The sequence below is a fragment of the Mustelus asterias genome, chromosome 16 (genome assembly GCF_964213995.1).
Source record: "Mustelus asterias chromosome 16, sMusAst1.hap1.1, whole genome shotgun sequence".
Lineage (NCBI taxonomy): Eukaryota > Metazoa > Chordata > Chondrichthyes > Carcharhiniformes > Triakidae > Mustelus > Mustelus asterias.
In genome coordinates this window covers 9,929,796-9,951,726 of record NC_135816.1, presented here as the reverse complement: position 1 = coordinate 9,951,726, position 21,931 = coordinate 9,929,796, and the positions used below count along the sequence as shown (strand labels likewise).

Here is a 21,931-nt window from a genome sequence, read left to right as displayed (position 1 = left end):
CCCGCTTCTGTCCATGTGGTGTAGGTACACTCACAGTGCTGTTAGGGAGGGAATTCCAGGATATTAACCCAGTGGCAGTGAAGGAACGGCCGATATATTTCCAAGTCAGGACGGTGAGTGACTTCGAAGGGGAACCTCCAGGTGGTGGTGTTGCCAGGTGTCTGCTTCCCTTGGGAAAAAATCATTGTTTATTTGTTCCTGGCTGAGCCAGCACTTACTGCCCATCCCTGAGGCCATTTAAGAGTCAATCACATTGTTGTGGGTCTGGAGTCACAAATAGAGTAAGAAGTCTCACAACACCAGGTTAAAGTCCAACAGGTTTATTTGGTAGCAAATAAACCTGTTGGACTTTAACCTGGTGTTGTGAGACTTCTTACTGTGCTTACCCCAGTCCAACGCCGGCATCTCCACATCGTCACAAGTAGGCCAGACCGGGTAAGGAAGGCAGATTTCCTTTCCTGAAGGACATTAGTGAACCAGATGGGTTTTTATGACAATCGACAATGGTTTCATGGTCATCATTAGACTTTTAATTCCAGATTTTTTAATTGAATTCAAATTTCATCATCTGCTGTGGTGGGATTTGAACCTGGGTCCCCAGAGCATTACCCATGGTCTCTGGGCTACTAGTCCAGTGACAATACCACTGCACCACTGCCACCCCCGCCCCTCCCCGGTTGGCAGTAGAAGTGATACGAAGATGTCAGATTGTCGCAAAAACTCCAGCTAGTTTTAGGATAGGAAACCTGCCCATCTTGCCTGGAGTTTAGAAGAATGAGAGGTGACCTCATTGAAACAAGTCCATTTCTGAAGGGGTTTGACAGGGTGGACACAGAGAGGCTGTTTCCTCTCCCCCTGCACCAGCTGAGGAATCCAGAACATAGAACATAGAACATAGAACATTACAGCGCAGAACAGGCCCTTCGGCCCACGATGTTGCACCGACCAGTTAAAAAAAAAAACTGTGACCCTCCAACCTAAACCAATTTCTTTTCGTCCATGAACCTATCTACGGATCTCTTAAACGCCCCCAAACTAGGCGCATTTACTACTGATGCTGGCAGGGCATTCCAATCCCTCACCACCCTCTGGGTAAAGAACCTACCCCTGACATCGGTTCTATAACTACCCCCCCTCAATTTAAAGCCATGCCCCCTCGTGCTGGATTTCTCCATCAGAGGAAAAAGGCTATCACTATCCACCCTATCTAAACCTCTAATCATCTTATATGTTTCAATAAGATCCCCTCTTAGCCGCCGCCTTTCCAGCGAAAACAATCCCAAATCCCTCAGCCTCTCCTCATAGGATCTCCCCTCCATACCAGGCAACATCCTGGTAAACCTCCTCTGCACCCTCTCCAAAGCCTCCACATCCTTCCTGTAATGTGGGGACCAGAACTGCACACAGTACTCCAAGTGCGGCCGCACCAGAGTTGTGTACAGTTGCAACATAACGCTACGACTCCTAAATTCAATCCCCCTACCAATAAACGCCAAGACACCATATGCCTTCTTAACAACCTTATCTACTTGATTCCCAACTTTCAGGGATCTATGCACACATACACCTAGATCCCTCTGCTCCTCCACACTATTCAAAGTCCTCCCGTTAGCCCTATACTCAACACATCTGTTATTCCTACCAAAGTGAATTACCTCACACTTCTCCGCATTAAACTCCATCCGCCACCTCTCGGCCCAACTTTGCAACCTGTCTAAGTCTTCCTGCAAACTACGACACCCTTCCTCACTGTCTACCACACCACCGACTTTGGTGTCATCAGCAAATTTGCTAATCCACCCAACTATACCCTCATCCAGATCATTAATAAATATTACAAACAGCAGTGGCCCCAAAACAGATCCCTGAGGTACACCACTTGTAACCGCACTCCATGATGAATATTTACTATCAACCACCACCCTCTGTTTCCTATCCGCTAGCCAATTCCTGATCCAATTTCCTAGATCACCCCCAATCCCATACATCTGCATTTTCTGCAGAAGCCTACCATGGTGAACCTTATCAAACGCCTTACTAAAATCCATATATACCACGTCCACTGCCTTGCCCCCATCCACCTCCTTGGTCACTTTCTCAAAAAACTCAATAAGGTTAGTAAGGCACGACCTACCTGCCACAAAACCATGCTGACTATCACCTATCAATTCATTACTCTCCAAATAACTATAAATCCTATCCCTTATAATTTTTTCCAACATCTTGCCGACAACAGAAGTGAGACTCACCGGTCTATAATTCCCGGGGAAGTCTCTGTTCCCCTTCTTAAACATGGGATCACAGCCTTGGAAAAAATAGAGGTCGGCCACTTAGGACCAGGTGAAGAGAAATGTCTTGAGTCGGAGGGTGGTGCGTCTTTGTAATTCCCTACCCGAGAGGCTGTGCTTGCTCAGACAGTGAATATATCCCAGACAGAGATTGACAGATTTCTGGATGCTATGGGAATTAAGGGATTTGTGGATAGGGTGGGAGAGGAGCCGGTTGAGGCAGAAGGTCAGCCATGACCTTATGGATCAGGCTCCGGGGTCAAATAGCCTCCTCCTCCTCCTCCTCCTCCTCCCCCGATTTTGTTGTCTGGTCTGTGTGACTCCAGTCCCACATCAATGTGATTGGCTCTTACCTGCCCTCTAGTGGCCCAGCAAGGTACTCGGTTTGAGTCGGGTTGCGACTCTGGGGAAGGAGGGATGGGTGATAAAAGCTAGTGATGGCCTCGCCAATCAATGACTTTTAAAAATCCTCTCTTGAGCCTGTTCTACAGACCTTCAATACTCTGCCGAACAGCAGTTGCATTTTCTCTGGCTTTGGGATTTGGGAGTTCAGGGATCTAATCTCTAGCCAGTTGTCATGATCCGGAAGGTTCTATCCACCGCCCCCAGCCGCTCTCTCCCCTGTGTTTACTTCTAATTTAAATATTTGTCACCTAAAAGCTTGAATGGCTTCTGTCCAGTTACTAAGCAGTGAATTCTTTGGTGAAAACACTCTCTTGCGGTCCAGTTCACAGATAGCGAGGAATCAGACATGGTGTGAAAACAAACTCCATTTTTTTGTGGCCCTGGGTGTTTGCTGATAGATTGGAATGGGAAACCATGGCTAAAGGATTACATTTATATAGCACCTTTCACATCCTCTTACAACCGGGAAATGGTGGCATCGTGGTACTGTCACTGCCTTCCGTTCCCTGTGGGCATTGTGTGGTCTGGGCTGCATTATTGACCTTCTTAATCACATCAGTGATTTGTTTTTGTTAAAGGCGGTGCCCCTTTAAGGGGCTGTCTCTTTAATTTGACCCTCAGTTTATTTGGTTTAGTTTACTTGGTTACTTGATTTGCTTCAAAATAGGGTGTTGTCACTGCAGTAATAATCCAGAGGCCCAGGCTAATACCCTGGGGCCGTGGCACGGTGGCACCGTGGTTAGCACTGCTGCCTCACAGCGCCAGGGACCCGGGTTCGATTCCCGGCTTGGGTCACTGTCTGTGTGGAGTTTGCACGTTCTCCCAGTGTCAGCGTGGATTTCCTCCGGGTGCTCCGGTTTCCTCCCACGGTCCAAAGATGTACAGGTTAGGTGAATGGGCCATGCTAAATTTCCCCTTAGTGTCGGGGGACTAGCTAGGGTAAATGCATGGGGTTATAGGGATAGGGCCTGGATGGGATTGTGGTTGGTGCAGACTCGATGGGCCAAATGGCCTCCTTCTGCACTGTAGGATTCTGATTCTATGTGTCTGAATCCTATCATGGAAGCTGGTGAAATTAAATTTAATTAATTAATAGATACAATTGGACAATAAACAATCTGGCATTGGAAACGGGTCTCAGTAATGATGACCATGAAACCATTGTCGATTGTTGTAAAAACCCATCTGGTTCACTAATGCCCTTTAGGGAAGGAAATCTGCCATCCTTCTCCCGGTCTGGCCTACATGTGACTCCAGAGCCACAGCAATTTGGTTGATTCTCAAATACCCTCTGAGATGGCAATTTAGGGGTAATGAGGGCAGATAATAAATGCCAATGACGTCCACATCCCATGGGAGAATTAAAAAGAAAATTGGAGCATGGATGGGTCATATGGTCCCTCACGTCCGCACCATCGTTCAGTAAGAACATGACTAATCTTCAATTCCAATTCCACTTTCCAACCTATCCCTACATTCCCCAATTCCCGGAATCCTCAGAGCACCAAATCCCTCAAACACCAGAGGCCAATTTATCAGCTAATCTATTTTAGTGATGTTGGTTTCGGGATAAGTGATGGCTTCAGGGTGAACTCCTTGGCTCTTTGTCGGAATAGTGAGCATTGGATCCTTTTGACCCACATGAGAGGGAAGTTGGGGTCTCGGTTTAGTGCCTCCGACAGTATAGCACTCTTTCAGTACCTCACTGGGGTTGTGTTCAAATCTGTGTCGGAGGCCACCTTCACAACTCCGGGATGAGAGAGTGGTGGTGGAGTGTTACTGTTCCCTCTGTGTTGTTGTGGCAACATGCACTTAGAAACATAGAAACTAGAAGCAGGAGGAGGCCATTCGGCCCTTCGAACCTGCTGTGCCATTCACTATGATCATGGCTGATCATCAAATTCAATATCCTGATCCCACCTTCCCCCCTTGATCCCTTTAGCCCCAAGAGCTATATCTAATTTCTTCTTGAAATCAGACAACGTTTTGGCCTCAACTACTTTCTGTGGTAGTGAATTCCACACATTCACCACCCTCTGGGTGAAGAAATTTCTCCTCATCTCAGTTTGAAAAGGTTTACCCCTTATCCTCAAACTATGACCCTTAGTTCTGGACTCCCCCACCATTGGGAACAATGGATCTACCCTGTCTAACCCTGTTAGAATTTTATAAGTTTCTATGAGATCCCCTCTCACTCTTCTAAACTCTAGTGAATATAATCCTAACCCACTGAGTCTCTCTTGATATGACAGACCTGCCATCCCAGGAATCAGCCTGGTAAACCTTCACTGTACTCCCTCTATAGCAAGGACATCCTTCCTCAGATAAGGACACCAAAACTGCACACAGTACTCCAGGTGTGGCCTCACCAACGCTCTATACAATTGCAGCAAAACATCCCTATCCCTATACATCAATGTTGTCTAACTGGAACTACGGAGAGTGATGGCAGAGACTGTAACGTCCTTTCCATCACATAGTTGACCAGGAATCTTTCCCGCTTTTACCGCCTGTTACTGGCACGCGTTGGAAGGATTTTGCAGGTCGATGCTCAACCAGTTTGGCCGTGTTATCAATGCACCTTCATTGGCCATCGGGTCCCAGAGTACGACTCGAAGGTGGAACTTCCGGCTCCCAGACAAGAATGCCACCCACTGCGCCACAAGAACGTCTCCTCTGAATCCTCGTTGACTCTGTGGGAAGCCACGTTTGGATGGTGTCCAGAGAGTGAAGGGATTGAGGGGAATTTAGTGAGCAGCTGTCTCAGGGATTGAAATGCCTGTGTCTGGGAAATGCTCTGTTCATGGATATTGCAGCTGCGATGACAGATTGACGTCTTTTTGTTTTAATTTCCAGGCACTGATGAAGAAACAATCATCAATATAATTACCCAGAGAAGCAACGCACAGAGGCAGCAGCTGCGACAGCAGTTCAAATCCCAGCTGGGCAGGGTAGGTCATCCTAAAGCTCTGACAAAAGGTCGCCCAGTCTCAAAACATTCTGTTTCCACCGATGCAGTCAGATTTTCCAGCATTTTCTGTTTCTGTTTCAGGTTCCAGCCTCTGCAGTATTTTGCTTTGATATTAGGGTAACTCACCCGCCCTACCATGCACATCAACTTACTCATGGAATCATACAGTTCAACAGGAGGCCGTTCAGCCCTTTGAACCCTGTGCCAGCTCTTAGGCAGAGCTATCCAATGAATCCCACTCTCCCGCTCTTTCCACAAAGCTCTGCAAGTTTAATTTCAGTGATGTATCCAGTTCTGTTTCAGAGACAGCAACAACTGAATCTGTCTCCAACTCCCCATCGAGCTGGACATTTAAAATCCTGATCCCTCACTGTCTTTAGAAATAAAAGAGTTTCCTCATTTTGTCTTTAGTTCATTTCTCTTTAAAGCTAATTATCTCTAAATGAGTGTCCGCCGGTTTCCGATTCTTCTACCATTGTGAGCGGTTTCTCCCTGTTCAACTCTTCGTGATTTTGAATGCCTCGATTAAATCTCGCCTTAACCTTCACTGCTCTAAGGAGAATAAACCCAAAATCTTCTCCCGTTTCTCCATGTAACTCAAGCCCCTTAACCCTGCTTCGATTCTAGAAAATGCCATCTGCACCCTCTCCAAGGCCTTAGTGACCATAAGATATGAGAGCAGAATTAGGCCTTTCGGCCCATTGAGTCTGCTCCGCCATTCAATCATGGCTGATATGATTCTCATCTCCATTCTCCTGCCTTCTCCCCATAACCCTTGATCCCATTATTGATCAAGAGCCTATCTATCTCTGTCTTAAAGACACTCAATGACCTGGCCTCCACAGCCCTCTCTGGCAATGAGTTCCACAGATTCACCACCCTCTGGCTGAAAACATTCCTCCTCATCTCAGTTTTAAAGGAACATCCCTTCACTCTGAGGTTGTGCTCTCGAGTTCTAGTCTCTCCCACTAGTGGAAACATCCTCTCCATGTCCACTCCATCTAGGCCTCTCAGTATTCTGTGAGTTTCAATAAGATCTCCCTTCATTCTTTGAAACTCCATCAAGTATAGACCCAAACTCCTCAACCGTTCCTCATATGACAAGCCCTTCATTCCTGGGATCATTTTTGTGAACCTCCTCTGGCCCCCTTCCAAGGCCAGCACATCCTTCCTTAGGTATGGGGCCCAAAACTGCTCACAATGCTCCAAATGGGGTCTGACCAGAGCCTTAAACAGCCTCAGCAGTAGATCCCTGTTCTTGTATTCTAGCCCTCTCGAAATGAATGCTAACATTGAACCTTCAGAGAGTCCTGAACCAGGACTCCCAAGTCCCTTTGTGCTTCAGATTTCCGAAACCTTTTCCTATTTAGAAAATAGCCCAGGCCTCTATTCTTTCTACCACAGTGCATCCTTCCGGAAGTGTGGTGCCTGTAGTCTTCGGGGTTGTAAGGGTTAATGTGTGGGACTGTGTAAAACCACCTCCCACAATTAGTGCGAGTTTAGAGGTGCAGACGTGATGGGCCAAAGGGCCTTTTCTGTGCTGCCTGACTATAATAATAAGGAAGAGATCATGTGACGAAGTGTCAAGAGGGAGAGGGTATTCATGGCTTCAACAGTGTAACACCTTGTCATGGGTAACTGTACATAATGTGGAGATGTCGGCGTTGGACTGGGGTAGGCACAGTAAGAAGTCTCACAACACCAGGTTAAAGTCCAACAGGTTTATTTGGTAGCACAAGCCACAAGCTTTCGGAGCACTGCTCCTTCATCAGGTGAGTGGGAGTTCGTGATTACCTGTAAAGACTCGTATTCCAACCATTATCTTGTAAATTGAGTTTGTGTCTTTATATGCCCTGTTTGTGAACACGACTCCCACTCACCTCATGAAGGAGCAGTGCTTCGAAAGCTTGTGGCTTGTGCTACCAAATAAACCTGTTGGACTTTAACCTGGTGTTGTGGGACTTCTTACTAACTGTACGTAGCCTGGGTGTATGTAATAAACCAATTATTGTTCGGATACACCAACATCTCGGTAATCCTCCCTCAGAATAACCAACAAATAACAGAATTGGATAGTATTCTCCAACTGAGACCTAACCAGCTCTTGGTGTAGGGCTGTAACCCGGTACTGACACGCAGTTTATGTTAGATACCACCCCACGTGCTGTTTTGTCAATCAGATAGCTGGCAGTGGTACGCAGAGTTTCTATAAAGCCTGATGCGCCTCTGCATTCAACTGCAGCCTCGCATTCATGTCTTCGCCGCGTGAACTTACTCCGCAATGGAAGAAGGAAAATCTTGCATTTCTAAAGCACCTTTCAAATTCTCACTGTGACAAAATGAAGTAATTTTGTATTGCAGCCAATATTGTGATGTGGCAAATGCAGCAGCGAATTGTTTACACAGTAAGTTCCCCTAAACAGCAAAGTGATTGTCATTGGTTTTAGCAATGTTGATCTAAGCAAACATATTGGCCAAGAACACAACTCCTGCCCAGTTCTCCAAAATCGTGCCATGGATCAAGGACAATGTAATTTTAGGAAGCGCCGAAGGGGACTGTGATATACTTGAACTGATTAGGATTGAGAAGAAGGAGGTGTTAATGGTTTTAACGGGTTTAAAAGTGGATAAATCCCCAGGCCCAGATGAGATGTATCCCAGGCTGCTGTGAGAGGCAAGGGAGGAGATTACAGGGACTCTGACACTAATTTTCAAATCTTCTCTGGCCACAGGAGAGGTGCCAGAGGACTGGGAGACAGTTAATGACAGCTCATTATTCAAGAAGGGAAGTAGGGAAAAACCAGGAAATTACAGGCCAGTGAGTCTAACATCAGTGGTAAGGAAACTATTGGAAAAAATTCTGAGGGACAGAATTAATCTCCACTTGGGGAGGCAAGGACTAATCAAGGATTGTCAGCATGGCTTTGTCAGGGGGGAATCATGGCTAACAAATTTAATTGAATTTTTTGAGGAGGTGACTAGGGGTGTAGACGAGGGAAGTGCAGTTGATGTAGTCGACGTGGACTTCAGTAAGGCTTTTGATAAGGTCTGACAAGATCTAGAAGGTAAGAGCCCATGGGATCCAAGGCAATTTGACAAGCTGGATCTGAAATTGGCTTAGTGGCAGGAGGCAAAGGGTGAAGGTCGAAGGCTGTGTTTGTGACTGGAAGCCTGTGTCCAGTGGTGAGCAGCAGGGATCAGTGGTGGGTCCCATGTTGTTTGTAGTGTACATTAATGACCTAGGCGTGAATGTGAGGGGGATGATCAGTAAACTCACAGATGACATGAAGGTTTATGGTGTGGTAAATAGTGAGGAGAAAAGCCTTTTTGATTTGATTTATTATTGTCACATACAAAGAACAAAGAAAATTACAGCACAGGGACAGGCCCTTCAGCCCTCCAAGCCTGCACCGATCATGCTGCCCGACTTAACTAAAACCCCCTACCCTTCCGGGGACCATATTCTCATCCTATTCATGTACTTGCCAAGGCGCCCCTTAAACGTCACGACCGTATCCACTTCCACTACTCCCCCGGCAACGAGTTCCAGGCACCCACTACTCTCTGGGTAAAAGATCTGCCTCGTACATCTCCTTTAAACCTTGCCCCTCGCACCTTAAACCTATGTCCCCTAGTAATTGACTCTTCCACCCTGGGAAAAAGCTTCTGACTATCCACTCTGTCCATGCTTCTCATAATCTTGTAGACTTCTATCAGGTCTCCCCTCAACCTCCATCGCTCCAGTGAGAACAAACCAAGTTTCTCCAACCTCTCCTCATAGCTAATGCCCTCTATACCAGGCAACATCCTGGTAAATCTTTTCTGTACCCTCTCCAAAGCCTCCACATCTTTCTGGTGGTGCGGCGACCAGAATTGAACACTATATTCCAAGTGTGGCCTAACTATTGTTCTATAAAGCTGCAACATGACTTGCCAATTTTTAAACTCAATATCCCGGCCGATGAAGGCAAGCATGCCATATGCCTTCTTGACTACCTTCTCCACCTGCATTGCCACTTTCACTGACCTGTGTACCTGTACACCCAGATTCTTAAGGGTTCCTACACTCTTAAGGGTTCTGCCGTTTACTGTACATTTCCTATCTGTATTAGACCTTCCAAAATGCATTACCTCACATTTGTCCGGATTAAACTCCATCTGCCATCTCTCCGCCCAAGTTTCCAACTGATCTATATCCTGCTGTATCCTCTGATGGTCCTCATCGCTATCCGCAAATCCACCAACCTTTGTGTCGTCCGCAAACTTACGAATCAATCCAGTTGCATTTTCCTCCAAATCATTTATATATATATATATATATTACAAACATTTATATATATTACAAACATGTATTAGTATACAGTGAAAAGTATTGTTTCTTGCGCGCTATACAAAGCATACCGTTCATAGAGAAGGAAACGAGAGGGTACAGTGTTACAGTTACAGCTAGGGTGTAGAGAAAGACACTTAATGCAGCGTAGATCCATTCAAAAGTCTGATGGCAGCAGGAAAAAAACTGTTCTTGAGTCGATTGGTACGTGACCTCAGACTTTTGTATCTCTTTCCTGATGGAAGAAGGTGGAAGAGAGAATGCCCAGGGTGTGTGGAGTCTTTAATTATGCTGGCTGCTTTTCCAAGGCAGCAGGAAGTGTAGACAGAGTCAATGGATGGGAGGCTGGTTTGCGTGATGGATTGGGCTGCATTCACGACCTTTTGTATTTCCTTGCGGTCTTGGGCAGAGCAGGAGCCATACCAAGCTGTGATACAACCAGAAAGAATGCTTTCTATGGTGCATCTGTAAAAGTTGGTGAGAGTCTTGGTTGACATGCCAAATTTCCTTAGTCTTCTGAGAAAGTAGAGGCATTGGTGGGCTTTCTTAACTATAGTGTCAGCATGGGGGGGGAGACCAGGACAGGTTGTTGGTGATCTGGACACCTAAAAACTCTCGAAATTCTACTTCGTCCCCTCCGTCCCTTAATTGAATCCATAGAATCTCTAAAGTGCAGAAGGAGGCCATTCGGTCATTCGAGTCTGCGCTGACGCTCTGACAGAGCATCCCACCCAGGCCCTACCCCCGTGGGATGTTAAAGAGCGTGGGGTGTGAGGGGGAGAATGGGATTCGACTGGGTGGAATATTAAAGGGTGTGGGGAGTGGGGGATAAGATTGAATGTCCAACTGGGTGTCTGAAAGCAGCAACACATGAAAAAACGGAAAATGCTGTAAGTCCTCAGCGGGCCTGTGGATAGAGTTAACATTTTGAATCAATGACACTTTATCAGATTATGAGGGGGCTGAATGGCCTGGCTCCATGCATGACTGTTCCCTGATTGGGTAAAATAACTTCACGCTGCATTTCTATGAACGTTTTTGCTTCCCCCTAGGATCTGATGGCAGACCTGAAATCAGAGGTTGGTGGCCCTTTACAGAAGATCATTTTGGGTTTAATGATGACCCCGGCTCAATTTGATGCAAAGCAATTGCAGAAAGCTATGCAGGTGAGAAATGTCGAGTGTGGTTATCGCGAAATGTCAGCGTCTTATCAGTTACACTGGTAAACGTTTGTTAATATCAGTTACATTGTGAAAGATCAGAGAGGCAGGCGATGGGTAATAATTGTCTTTGAGTCGATCAATGGGAGAAAGCTGGGGCACTGAGTTGGAGGGGGAGCGCTCCAGACTGAACAAGTCAGTAATCTCTCTCAATGGAGGAAAGCTCCGTGTCTTGGTTTTGGTTTCTACGACCTGCTTGGATCCTGTTAACTCTTTACAGCGAGGAACTCTGTCTCTCATTGGGCAGGACCCTATTCCCAGACCTTCTATAGCTCAGCTTTTGACTTTATCTCTTGGGGAATGAATGGGTTCCCAGCTAGAGAAGGGAAAATAAAGATATTTGCATTTCTATAGCACCTTTCAAAACCTCTGGATGTCCCAAAGTGGTTCAAACCAATTAAATAGTTGTTTTTCGAGTGGGCAGTGACTACGGTAATTTAGGAAACACGGCAACCAACTTGTGCACAGCAAGCTCCCACATCATAAGGAATGATGAGATATTCTCCATTAGTGATGGTTACTGGCAAGGAGGCCACAGAAATTGGAGCGGCCGAGGGACGGACAATGGGAAGGTCCGTTGACCTCGGGCGGGACTTTCGGTTTCGGGTTGAGCGAGGGCGTAAAATCCCATGTTTGGTCGCTAAGTGTCAGGGCAGGCTTGCTATTCCTGATACTCTGTCTTATCTCCTTCTGTTCTTACCCTCTGCAGGGCATGGGCACTGATGAGAGAGCCCTGATAGAAATCCTGACCACAAGGAAAAACAACGAGATAAGAGCCATCAACGAGGCCTACAAGGAAGGTGAGGAACTGCACACAGGAGATAGCTTTTCAATTCCTGTCAGCTGGGGAATGTTTTGGAGATGTGTTCTTGGTTTTGCTAATCCACATTCTATCGAGATGGCAGTGAGAATGAGGAACTCAGCAAAGGAGAGAAGTCTTCGGATTTTTTGATCCAAAGGCCTAATAAGTTAATAGAATAAATAAATAGGATGTGCACCACAGGAAAAAAAGAGATTTGCATTTCTCTGGCGCCGCTCACCTTCTCGAGTCACTTTGCAGCCAATGAAGAATCTTTTGGAAGCAAGTTTTTAATTTCTTGTTACCCCATTCTTGAAGTTACAAAGCTCAGAATGGACCGGGACAGACCTGAATCCATCTCCTTGCCCGCTCCAAAAACCAAATTCAAATTGAATCCAATTCTCATAAGAGAGACAAATAAGATCCAAGCTGACAAGATAAGTTATTGCTCCCCAACCCCGGGTTCAATCTGACACTTGATCTGAGCCAAAAGGCCGAGAAGGGCCTTTCTTGAGAGTTTGTTTTTTGTACCTTTTGATATTGTATTTCCAATCAAAAATCCAAATTGGCCCAATCAAGAGAGACAAAACCAATCCAAGCTGACAAGACAGGACTCGCATCCCATTTGGGCACGATCAAACAAGATCCAAGCTGATAGGTGCAGGCATTACACTCCATCCTGGGCTTGATCTGAGCTTCATCTTAGCCAAAAGGCCTAGATTGGATTTTTAAAAATAGCTTCAGATGAAGCCTCAGTGTAACCTCATTGACTTCTATCAAGTATAGGATCAAAAACTACACTTGGCCTGAGCCAAAAGGCCACCGTTATTGCTGCAAAGTAGGATTTAAGGTGGACAATTCACACACACAGCAAGATCCCATAAAGAGCCAAATGGTCATGACCAGATAATCTCTTTTAGGTGAAGCCGGTTCAGGAAAGGTATCAGCCTATCGGATATGTGCTGCAGCAGAGGGAAAGAGAGGATTAGAGAATGTGAAGGTTCTTTGGGAAGTTTGATTTCAGTCCCAAACGGGAGTTGTTGGGGCGAATGGCCTTTTCCTTGTTGTTTTCAGATGTTCATACGAATTAGGGCATTGTTCTTGTAATAAGTCTTTGGAGGCGGAAGTCCCTTCACCCGAATCCCATTATTTACAATTCCAACAGCAGAACACAGAGTGCTCGCAGTCAGCAGTCTACCTCTGGGAGTGCCAGAGGAACTGACACTCCCAGTTAAATACAAGGAAAAGACTCCCTGATTGGCCCATCAATTGACTCCTTAATCAGGGAGTCCATACTCCACTAGGCCAACCTCAATGGCCTGATTGAAGTCATTACAGTACTGGGCATTGGTGAGTCCCAGTGGCACAGATCCCACTCTCCCCACTACTGGTACCAGTGCCCACCAACTGGAACCCACTCAAAGAACAAAGAAAATTACAGCACAGGAACAGGCCCTTCAGCTCTCCAAGCCTGCAATGACCATGCTGCCCGACTTAACTAAAACCCCCTACCCTTCCGGGGACCATATCCCTCTATTCCCATCCTATTCATGTATTTGTCCAGATGCCCTTTAAAAGTCACGATCTTATCTGCTTCCACTGCCTCCCCCGGCAGCGAGTTCCAGGCACCCACCACCCTCTGTGTAAAAAAAATAATAACTTGCCTCATACATCTCCTTTAAACCTTGCCCCTCGCACCTTAAACCTATGCCCCCTAGTAATTGACTCTTCCATCCTGGGAAAAAGCTTCTGACTATCCACTCTGTCCGCGCCCCTCATAATCTTGTAGACTTCCATCAGGTCGCCCCTCAACCTCCGTCGTTCCAGTGAGAACAAACCAAGTTTCTCCAACCTCTCCTAGAATCATAGAAACCCTACAGTGCAGAAAGAGGCCATTTGGCCCATCGAGTCTGCACAATCCCAGCCAGGCCCTACCCCCATATCCCTACATATTTACCCGCTAATCCCTCTAACCTACGCATCTCAGGACTCTAAGGGGCAATTTTTAGCATGGCCAATCATCTTTGGACTGTGGGAGGAAACCAGAGCACCCGGAGGAAACCCACGCAGACACGAGGAGAATGTGCAAACTCCACACAGACCTCCTCATAGTTAATACCCTCCATACCAGGCAACATCCTGTTAAATCTTTTCTGTACCCTCTCCAAAGCTTCCACATCCTTCTGGTCGTGTGGCGACCATTATTGATTATTGATTATATTCCAAGTGCAGCCTAACTAAGGTTCTATAAAGCTGCAATGTGACTTACCAATTTTTAAACTCAATGCCCCGGCTGATGAAGGCAAGCATGCCGTATGCCTTCTTGACTACCTTCTCCACCTGCGTTGCCACTTTCAGTGACCTGTGTACCTGTACACCCAGATCCCTCTGTCTATCAATACTCTTCAGGGTTCTGCCATTTACTGTATATTTCCTATCTGTATCTGACCTTCCAAAATGCATTACCTCACATTTGTCCGGATTAAACTCCATCTGCCATCTCACACCAGTCTCTAATCCACACATTCATTTCAAAATAATCTTATTTGCCCTATGCCCCATGGGGGCTCAGGTAGTAATCCAGAGATTAGTACCCTTTGAGGCTCTGCTTCTAAATTTGGTGTCTAGTTCCTCATACTCTCAATGCAGAATCTCTTTCCTCGTTCTGCCAGCATCCCCAGTTAAGGAGGGATGTGGCCATTGGGGTGGGATTTGAACACAAGGATAAGAATCTGAAAATAGAGGCATTGTCAGACCAGGAGTTAGTATAAGTCAGTGAGCACAGGGTGATGGATGCTCAGGGCTCGATGTGACTGGAGATGGGGAACACTGAATGTCCTTATGGAGTTCTACAACAGCTACAGGGAGAAGTGAGATGAACGACAGGGGATTAATCTGTCTACATGATGGTATCTATAGGGATCGGGCAGCGGAGCGGGCCTGGGTAAGATAGTTTGTCGGAGAGTTGGTGCAGAGCCGATGGGCCGAATGGCCTCTTTTGCACTGTAGGGATTCTATTCTAAGCTGAAAGATGAATATCGTTTTACAACACCGGGGAGAACCTCGCCCCTACTCTTCATCCAACCTAGGATATTTTACAACAGCCATGGGCGGCACAGTGGTTAGCACTGCTGCTTCACAGCGCCAGGGACCCGGTACGATTCCCGGCTTGGGTCACTGTCTGTGTGGAATCTCCACGTTCTTCCCGTGTCTGCGTGGGTTTCCTCCGGATGCTCCGGTTTCCTCCCACAGTCTGAAAGACGTGCTGGTTAGTTGCATTGGCCGTGCTAAATTCTCCCTGAGTTGTACCCAAACAGGCACCGGAGTGTGGCGACTAGGGGATTTTCACAGTAACTTCATTGCCGTGTCAATGTAAGCTTACTTGTGACACTAATAAATAAGCTTAAGCATTTAGAGGGCAGACAGGCCACGGTTTATCATCTGTGTGGAAAGTTTGTTGATCGGACAGTGCTGCATTCCCTCAGCGCTACACTGGGAGTTTCAGCCTGGACTGTGTGCTCAAGTCTCCGGGCAGGGTATCTCGAATCCATGACCTTTTGACCCAGGGTCACAGTGCATTTGACACGGCCCAATCTCATTATTAATAGCTCTCCTCTTGACATATTGATGCAACCTTCCTTTCCTCTGCAGCCTACCACAAGAGTTTGGAGGATAACCTGAGCTCCGAGACATCTGGTCACTTTAAGAGGCTTCTGATCTCACTGATTCAGGTAAGATGTCAATCAGGACTTTGGGTCAAATATTTATCTCTTTGAGATTGGATTTACATTGTTCTCTGCCGCAGTCTATCATCCTTACTCTCCCTTTCCTCACCATGAGGCTTCAATTCTGGAATCCTTTTTCTACAGGAACCGTGCCTAAAGTATGTAAAAGAGAGGCTTTTAACAACAGAGATGCGGAAGGCCTGGTTAGACCAAGCTAAAGTACTGTTGCAGCCCCTTTCACATTGGGCAGACTGCTTTGCAATACACCTCCCTTCAGTCTGCAGGCGTGACCCCGAGCTGTCACCTGACTCGCACTCTGACCTCCCTGTCCTCGGCCTGCTGCAGCGTCCCAGTGAAGCCAACACAAGCTCCAGGAACATTGCAGTTCATTGTTCAATCAGGCACTCTCCTCCCTTGTCAACCATTTTAGATATGGTGGCACAGTGGTTAGCACTGCTGCCTCACAGCGCCAGGGACCCGGGTTCGGTTCTCGGCTCGGGTCACTGTCTATGCGGAGTCTGCACGTTCTCCCCGTGTCTGCGTGGGTTTCCTCCGGGTGCTCCGGTTTCGTCCCACAGTCCAAAGATATGCGGGTTAGGTGGATTGCCCATGATAAATTGCACCTTAGTGTCCAAAGCTGTGTAGGTTAGGGAGATTAATGGGGTAAATACATGGGGTTACGTGGATAGTCGGGGTGGGATGTTGCATCGGAGAGTCGGTGCGAGCTGAGCTTCTGCGCGATAGGGATTCTATGATAACCTCTGCCCTAGTTTGGTTTTACTCTGCTTCTCAATTTTGGATGGCAGCTGTTTACTTATAAACACAGCTTCTGTTTATTTTCCACCACCGTTTCCTTTAGCTGTGTTATTTAATCTCCTTTGTCTTCCATGCTGTCACAGAGTTTCCCTTTCTGTTCTTCCTCACTCACTCATTCACTGCAACATTTCAAAGTTTTTGCCCCTCCTGACGAGAGGCCAGAAACGTTAGTTCTGTTTCTGTTTCCATGGAAACTGCCAGACCTGCTGAGTGCCTCCCGGCAATTCCTGTTTTCATTCAGCCGGGCTTTGCTTTGGTGTTGTACCACGGGGGACTGTGTGCGCTCCAGGGCACCGCACCACGGATAGGATAAATTGACCTTGGATGAAGTGCAGCATAGACTCACCAGAATGTTAGCAGATGAGATTGGTAAGGATTAGTTACAGTAAGACGTTTAACAACACCAGGTTAAAGTCCAACAGGTTTATTTGGTAGCAAAAGCCACACAAGCTTTCGGAGCTCCAAGCCCCTTCTTCAGGTGAGTGGGAATTCTGTTCACAAACAGTATATAAAGACACAGACTTAATTTACATGAATAATGGTTGGAATGCGAATACTTACAACTAATCAAGTCTTTAAGAAACAAAACAATGTGAGCGGAGAGAGCATCAAGACAGGCTAAAAAGATGTGTATTGTCTCCAGACAAGACAGCCAGTGAAACTCTGTGGGGGTTACAGATAGTGTGACATGAACCCAATATCCCGGTTGAGGCCGTCCTCGTGTGTGTGTCTTCCTGTTGGGGAGCACTTCAGCGGTCACGGGCATTTGGCCTCTGATATTCGGGTAAGCGTTCTCCAAGGCGGCCTTCGCGACACACGACGGCGCAGAGTCGCTGAGCAGAAACTGATAGCCAAGTTCCGCACACACGAGGACGGCCTCAACCGGGATATTGGGTTCATGTCACACTATCTGTAACCCCCACAGAGTTTCACTGGCTGTCTTGTCTGGAGACAATACACATCTTTTTAGCCTGTCTTGATGCTCTCTCCACTCACATTGTTTTGTTTCTTAAAGACTTGATTAGTTGTAAGTATTCGCATTCCAACCATTATTCATGTAAATTAAGTCTGTGTCTTTATATGCTGTTTGTGAACAGAATTCCCACTCACCTGAAGAAGGGGCTTAGAGCTCCAAAAGCTTGTGTGGCTTTTGCTACCAAATAAACCTGTTGGACTTTAACCTGGTGCTGTTAAACTTCTTACTGTGTTTACCCCAGTCCAACGCCGGCATCTCCACATCAAGGATTAGTTAGGCATGGATAAGGAACCAAGGCAGGTGGATGGAGTTACAGGTCTGCCATGATTAAATGGAACAGCAGAATAGGCCCGAGGGGCTGAATGGCCTCCCCTGTTACAAGATTCCTTCCTGTGAAGTGGCTCCCCTGTTTTTTAGGGATCAAAGGTTATGGGGAGAAAGCAGGATTAGGCTGAGATCAGCCATGATCGGGAGGAATGGTGAGACAGGCTCGAAGGGCCGAATGGCCTCCTCCTGCTCCTATCTTCCATGTTTAGAGGAGTCCGGGCCGTTGGGGGAGATAAGGTTATACATTAGAGCCATTTTTAGAGATGAAAGAACACTTTGAGGGAACTGAGACACTCCAGTTCCCATTCAGCTGTTTCTTGTGTCTGGTTTTGATATGATTCATGTAATTTAGCTGAACATCACTTGGTGCCCTTCACAGCTGGAAGGGCTGGAAACCCTCTCCCCACTCCAAAGGAAGAATTTGCAATTATAGAACACATTTCAGGCCTCTAGCACATTAGGATGAGAGGAAAGATTACACAAACCAGTATTCCCCGGAATAGAAAAGGTTAAGGCATGACCTGATTGAAGATTTTAGGATTTTGGAAGGAATTGAGAAGGTAACTGAAGAGGAATGTTTTCTATTGGTGGAGTGCCCAGAACACTTAACCTTAAAATCAGAGCCATACCAAACTGTGATACAACCAGAAAGAATGCTTTCTATGGTGCACCTGTAAACGTTGGTGAGAGATGCTAGTCCGATGAATCATTTTACATCGACAATGACATCAAGGGATCTGGAACCGTAGCAGATGACTGGAGTTAGAACATAGATCAACAATGGTTGTATTGTACAGCAGAGCTGGCCTGAGGGGCTGAATGGCCTCCTCCTGTCTCGTGGGGCTGAATGGCCTCCCCTTGTCTCGGGGCTGAATGGCCTCCTCCTGTCTCGGGGCTGAATGGCCTCCCCTGTCTCGGGGCTGAATGGCCTCCCCCTGTCTCGAGGGGCTGAATGGCCTCCTCCTGTCCTTGTGTCCCTTGGATTTAGATGTTTCTAACCCGGGGCCAAGGGTTCATTTTGCTTAAGACTCCAGTCGCATCTTCCTCCAGCAAGTATCTAATGGTAATGTTCTGTGGCTAAAATCGCGAGTGGGATCAGTGACCGATTTCCTATTTTTTATACCGTTCTCTAGCCCAGGGAAGCTCCCGTACTTTAAATTCTTTCAAAGGGGTGTTAGGTAGGGCTTTGTGAGACAGGAGGGGTATTTGAGCACATGTGAGAGAGCGAGCCGGAGAGTGGGGTTAAAATAGATTGGTGAGGTGGGAACTGGGCAAGTGGAAAGGGCTCTTTCAGCAGTGGAATATCTTGAGTATCGAAGGAGCCTCGGCCACCACCTTCATCACTCAGAACTCCACCAATTGCAGTCTTGGGTTCTGGCCACTGGGTGTCACTGGCGCAATCTCTAAAATGTGACCGTAGCGGAGTGCCCCTCATGCCTCTGGGAGGGCCCGGTGGCACAGTGGTTAGCACTGCTACCTTCCAGTGCCAGGGACACGGGTTCAATTCCAACCTTGGGCACCTGACTGTGTGGAGTTTGCATGTTCTCCCCGTGTCTGAGTGGGCTTCCCCTGGGTGCTGCGGTTTCATCCCACAGTCTGAAAGATGTGCAGGTTAGATGGATTGGCCATGGTAAATGTGTGGGGTTTCAGGGGTATGGCAGGGGGTTGTGTCTGGTGAAGGTGCACTTGTTGCTGAATGGAGTTTTGAGGGGTAAGGGTTCCCAACCCTCCAGGATTGGATATTCCTGAATGTTACTACAAACAGGATCCATGAGGAATGCATGTGATTTTTTATAATTGTTTTTCTTTGAACCCTTTTGTTTGTTAGTTCCAATTGGAGAATGAAATAAGTACTTTGAGGGGTGCTGAAGGTGTGAAAGATGTTCTACAATTGTTATATTCTGTAATATATCTTGTTGAAATGGAGAGGCCAGGTTGGGGGATAGTGACTTTGAGTTCTGAAGAACATTGAATGATGTTCAGCTGAATTACATAAGGATATCTCAAAACCAGACACAAAAGACACCTAAAATGGGAACTGTGATGTCTCAGTTCCCCTGAGATTTTCATTAATGGCTAAAAATATCTCCAGTGTAATACTTTATCTCTCCCAATATTCCACACGTGCCGACACAGAGGTTCTGATTCATAGGGACAGCTCTCATAGCGGGAGACGGCCATTCAGCCTCTCGAGCTGAATTCAGTTGGATCATGACCTGTATCTTAACTCCATGTACCTGCCTTGCTTCCTTAACATTTAGTATCCGTTCCTAACAGCATCTTATCAATCTCAGCTTTGAAATTTTCAATCTTTAAAAATTCATTCACGGGATGTGGGCGTCGCGGGCGGGCGGGCGTCGCGGGCTGGCCCAGCATTTATTGCCCATCCCTAGCTGCTGTCCACTCCACAGGCCATTGAGAGTCAACCACATTGCTGTGGCTCTGGAGTCACATGTAGGCCAGACCGGGTAAGGACGGCAGATTTCCTTCCGTAAAGGACATTAGTGAATCAGTAGACTTTTAATTCCAGATTTTTTACTGAATTCAAATTTCACCATCCGCTGTGGTGTCTCCCTGTCTGGATTCCCCCCACAAGGTGAAATATAGGCAGGATTTTTCCAGCAATATAATCTCTGCCTATTCACCCAATCAACTCGGTTGGATCATCCCTCAACCTTGTGTATTCAAGAAAATCCAAGCTCAGCCTATGACACCTGCCCTTTTAATGGAACCATTTTAGACCCTGGATCATTCTGGTGTACCTGAGCTTCCTTACTCAGAGTTACAAAGCCAACGCGCAGAATGGACACGGGATGCCCTTCATCCATCTCCGTGCTTGCTCCAAACACCTAAAGTTAAAATTTGGTCCCCACAGGAGAAACATAGAAACATAGAAAAACTACAGCACAATACAGGCCCTTCAGCCCACAAAGTTGTGCCGAACATGTCCCTACCTTAGCGATTACTAGGCTTACCTATAACCCTCTATCTTACTAAGTTCCATGTACTTATCTAAAAGTCTCTTAAAAGACCCTATCGAATCCGCCTCCACCACCGTTGCTGGCAGCCCATTCCACGCACCCACCACCCTCTGAGTGAAAAACTTACCCCGACATCTCCTCAATTCCTCGATTGATGAAGGCCAGTACACCATACGCCTTCTTAACCACAGCCTCAACCTGCACAGCTGCTTTGAGTGTCCTATGAACTCGGACCCCAAGATCCTTCTGATCTTCCACTCTGCCAAGAGTCCTACCATTAATATTATATTCCGCCATCCTATTTGACCTGCCAAAATGAACCAAAATGAGAAGTCTCACAACACCAGGTTAAAGTCCCCCACAGGAGAGACATACAAGATTCGAGCTGACAAGGATAGGCTTGATCTTGGGCTGGATCTGACGCTAGATCTTGGCCAAAATATCGAGAAATACAATTTTTTTTTCATTCATTTGTGGGACGTGGAGGTCGCTGGCTGGGCCAGCATTTATTGCGCATCTCTAGTTACCCTTGGAGGGCAGTTGAGAGTCAACCACATTGCTGTGGCTCTGGAGTCACATGTGGACCAGACCAGGGAAGGACGACAGATTTCCTTCCCTAAAGGGCATTAGTGAACCAGATGGATTTTTTCGACAATCGACAATGGTTTGATGGTCATCAGTAGATTCTTAATTCCAGATATTTTTAATATAATAATATATATATTATCTGCCATGGTGGGGCTTGAACCCCGGTCCCCAGAACACTAGCTGAATTTCTGGATTAATAATCTAGCGATAATACCACTAGGCCATCGCCTCCTCTGAAGGATATCCTTCCGGCGTTGAGGGGCTTACGTTTTCCAGATGGGATTTCACTGGGAACACCTGGAGCGAAGCTCTTACCCCTTGTATTCCAGCTCATTTGAGCTGAAGACCAATATTTCATTTGTGTGTTTAACTATTTCACGTTGAGGTACAGTTCCAAACGTATGGCCACTCCCAGGACCTGTGCTTCAATGTCCCTTCTTCATTATGTGATGCCAGACAATGAATATTGGGCAGTGACTATTCGATTGTGTAAATTGCAATCAAT

The 21,931-nt window shown here is 46.6% G+C and overlaps 1 protein-coding gene across 4 annotated transcripts in view; it reads left to right on the top strand.

The window, feature by feature from the left end:
* anxa6 (annexin A6) overlaps positions 1 to 21,931 on the top strand; it is a 117,062-nt gene that overhangs the window by 69,263 nt on the left and 25,868 nt on the right. For all 4 annotated transcript variants that reach the window (XM_078231775.1, XM_078231776.1, XM_078231773.1 and 1 more), the window contains exons 14-17: positions 5,550 to 5,644; positions 11,047 to 11,160; positions 11,924 to 12,014; positions 15,665 to 15,744. In XM_078231775.1, coding sequence (XP_078087901.1) covers positions 5,550 to 5,644; positions 11,047 to 11,160; positions 11,924 to 12,014; positions 15,665 to 15,744 — 380 coding nt within the window. The remainder of the gene's footprint in view (positions 1 to 5,549; positions 5,645 to 11,046; positions 11,161 to 11,923; positions 12,015 to 15,664; positions 15,745 to 21,931) is intronic.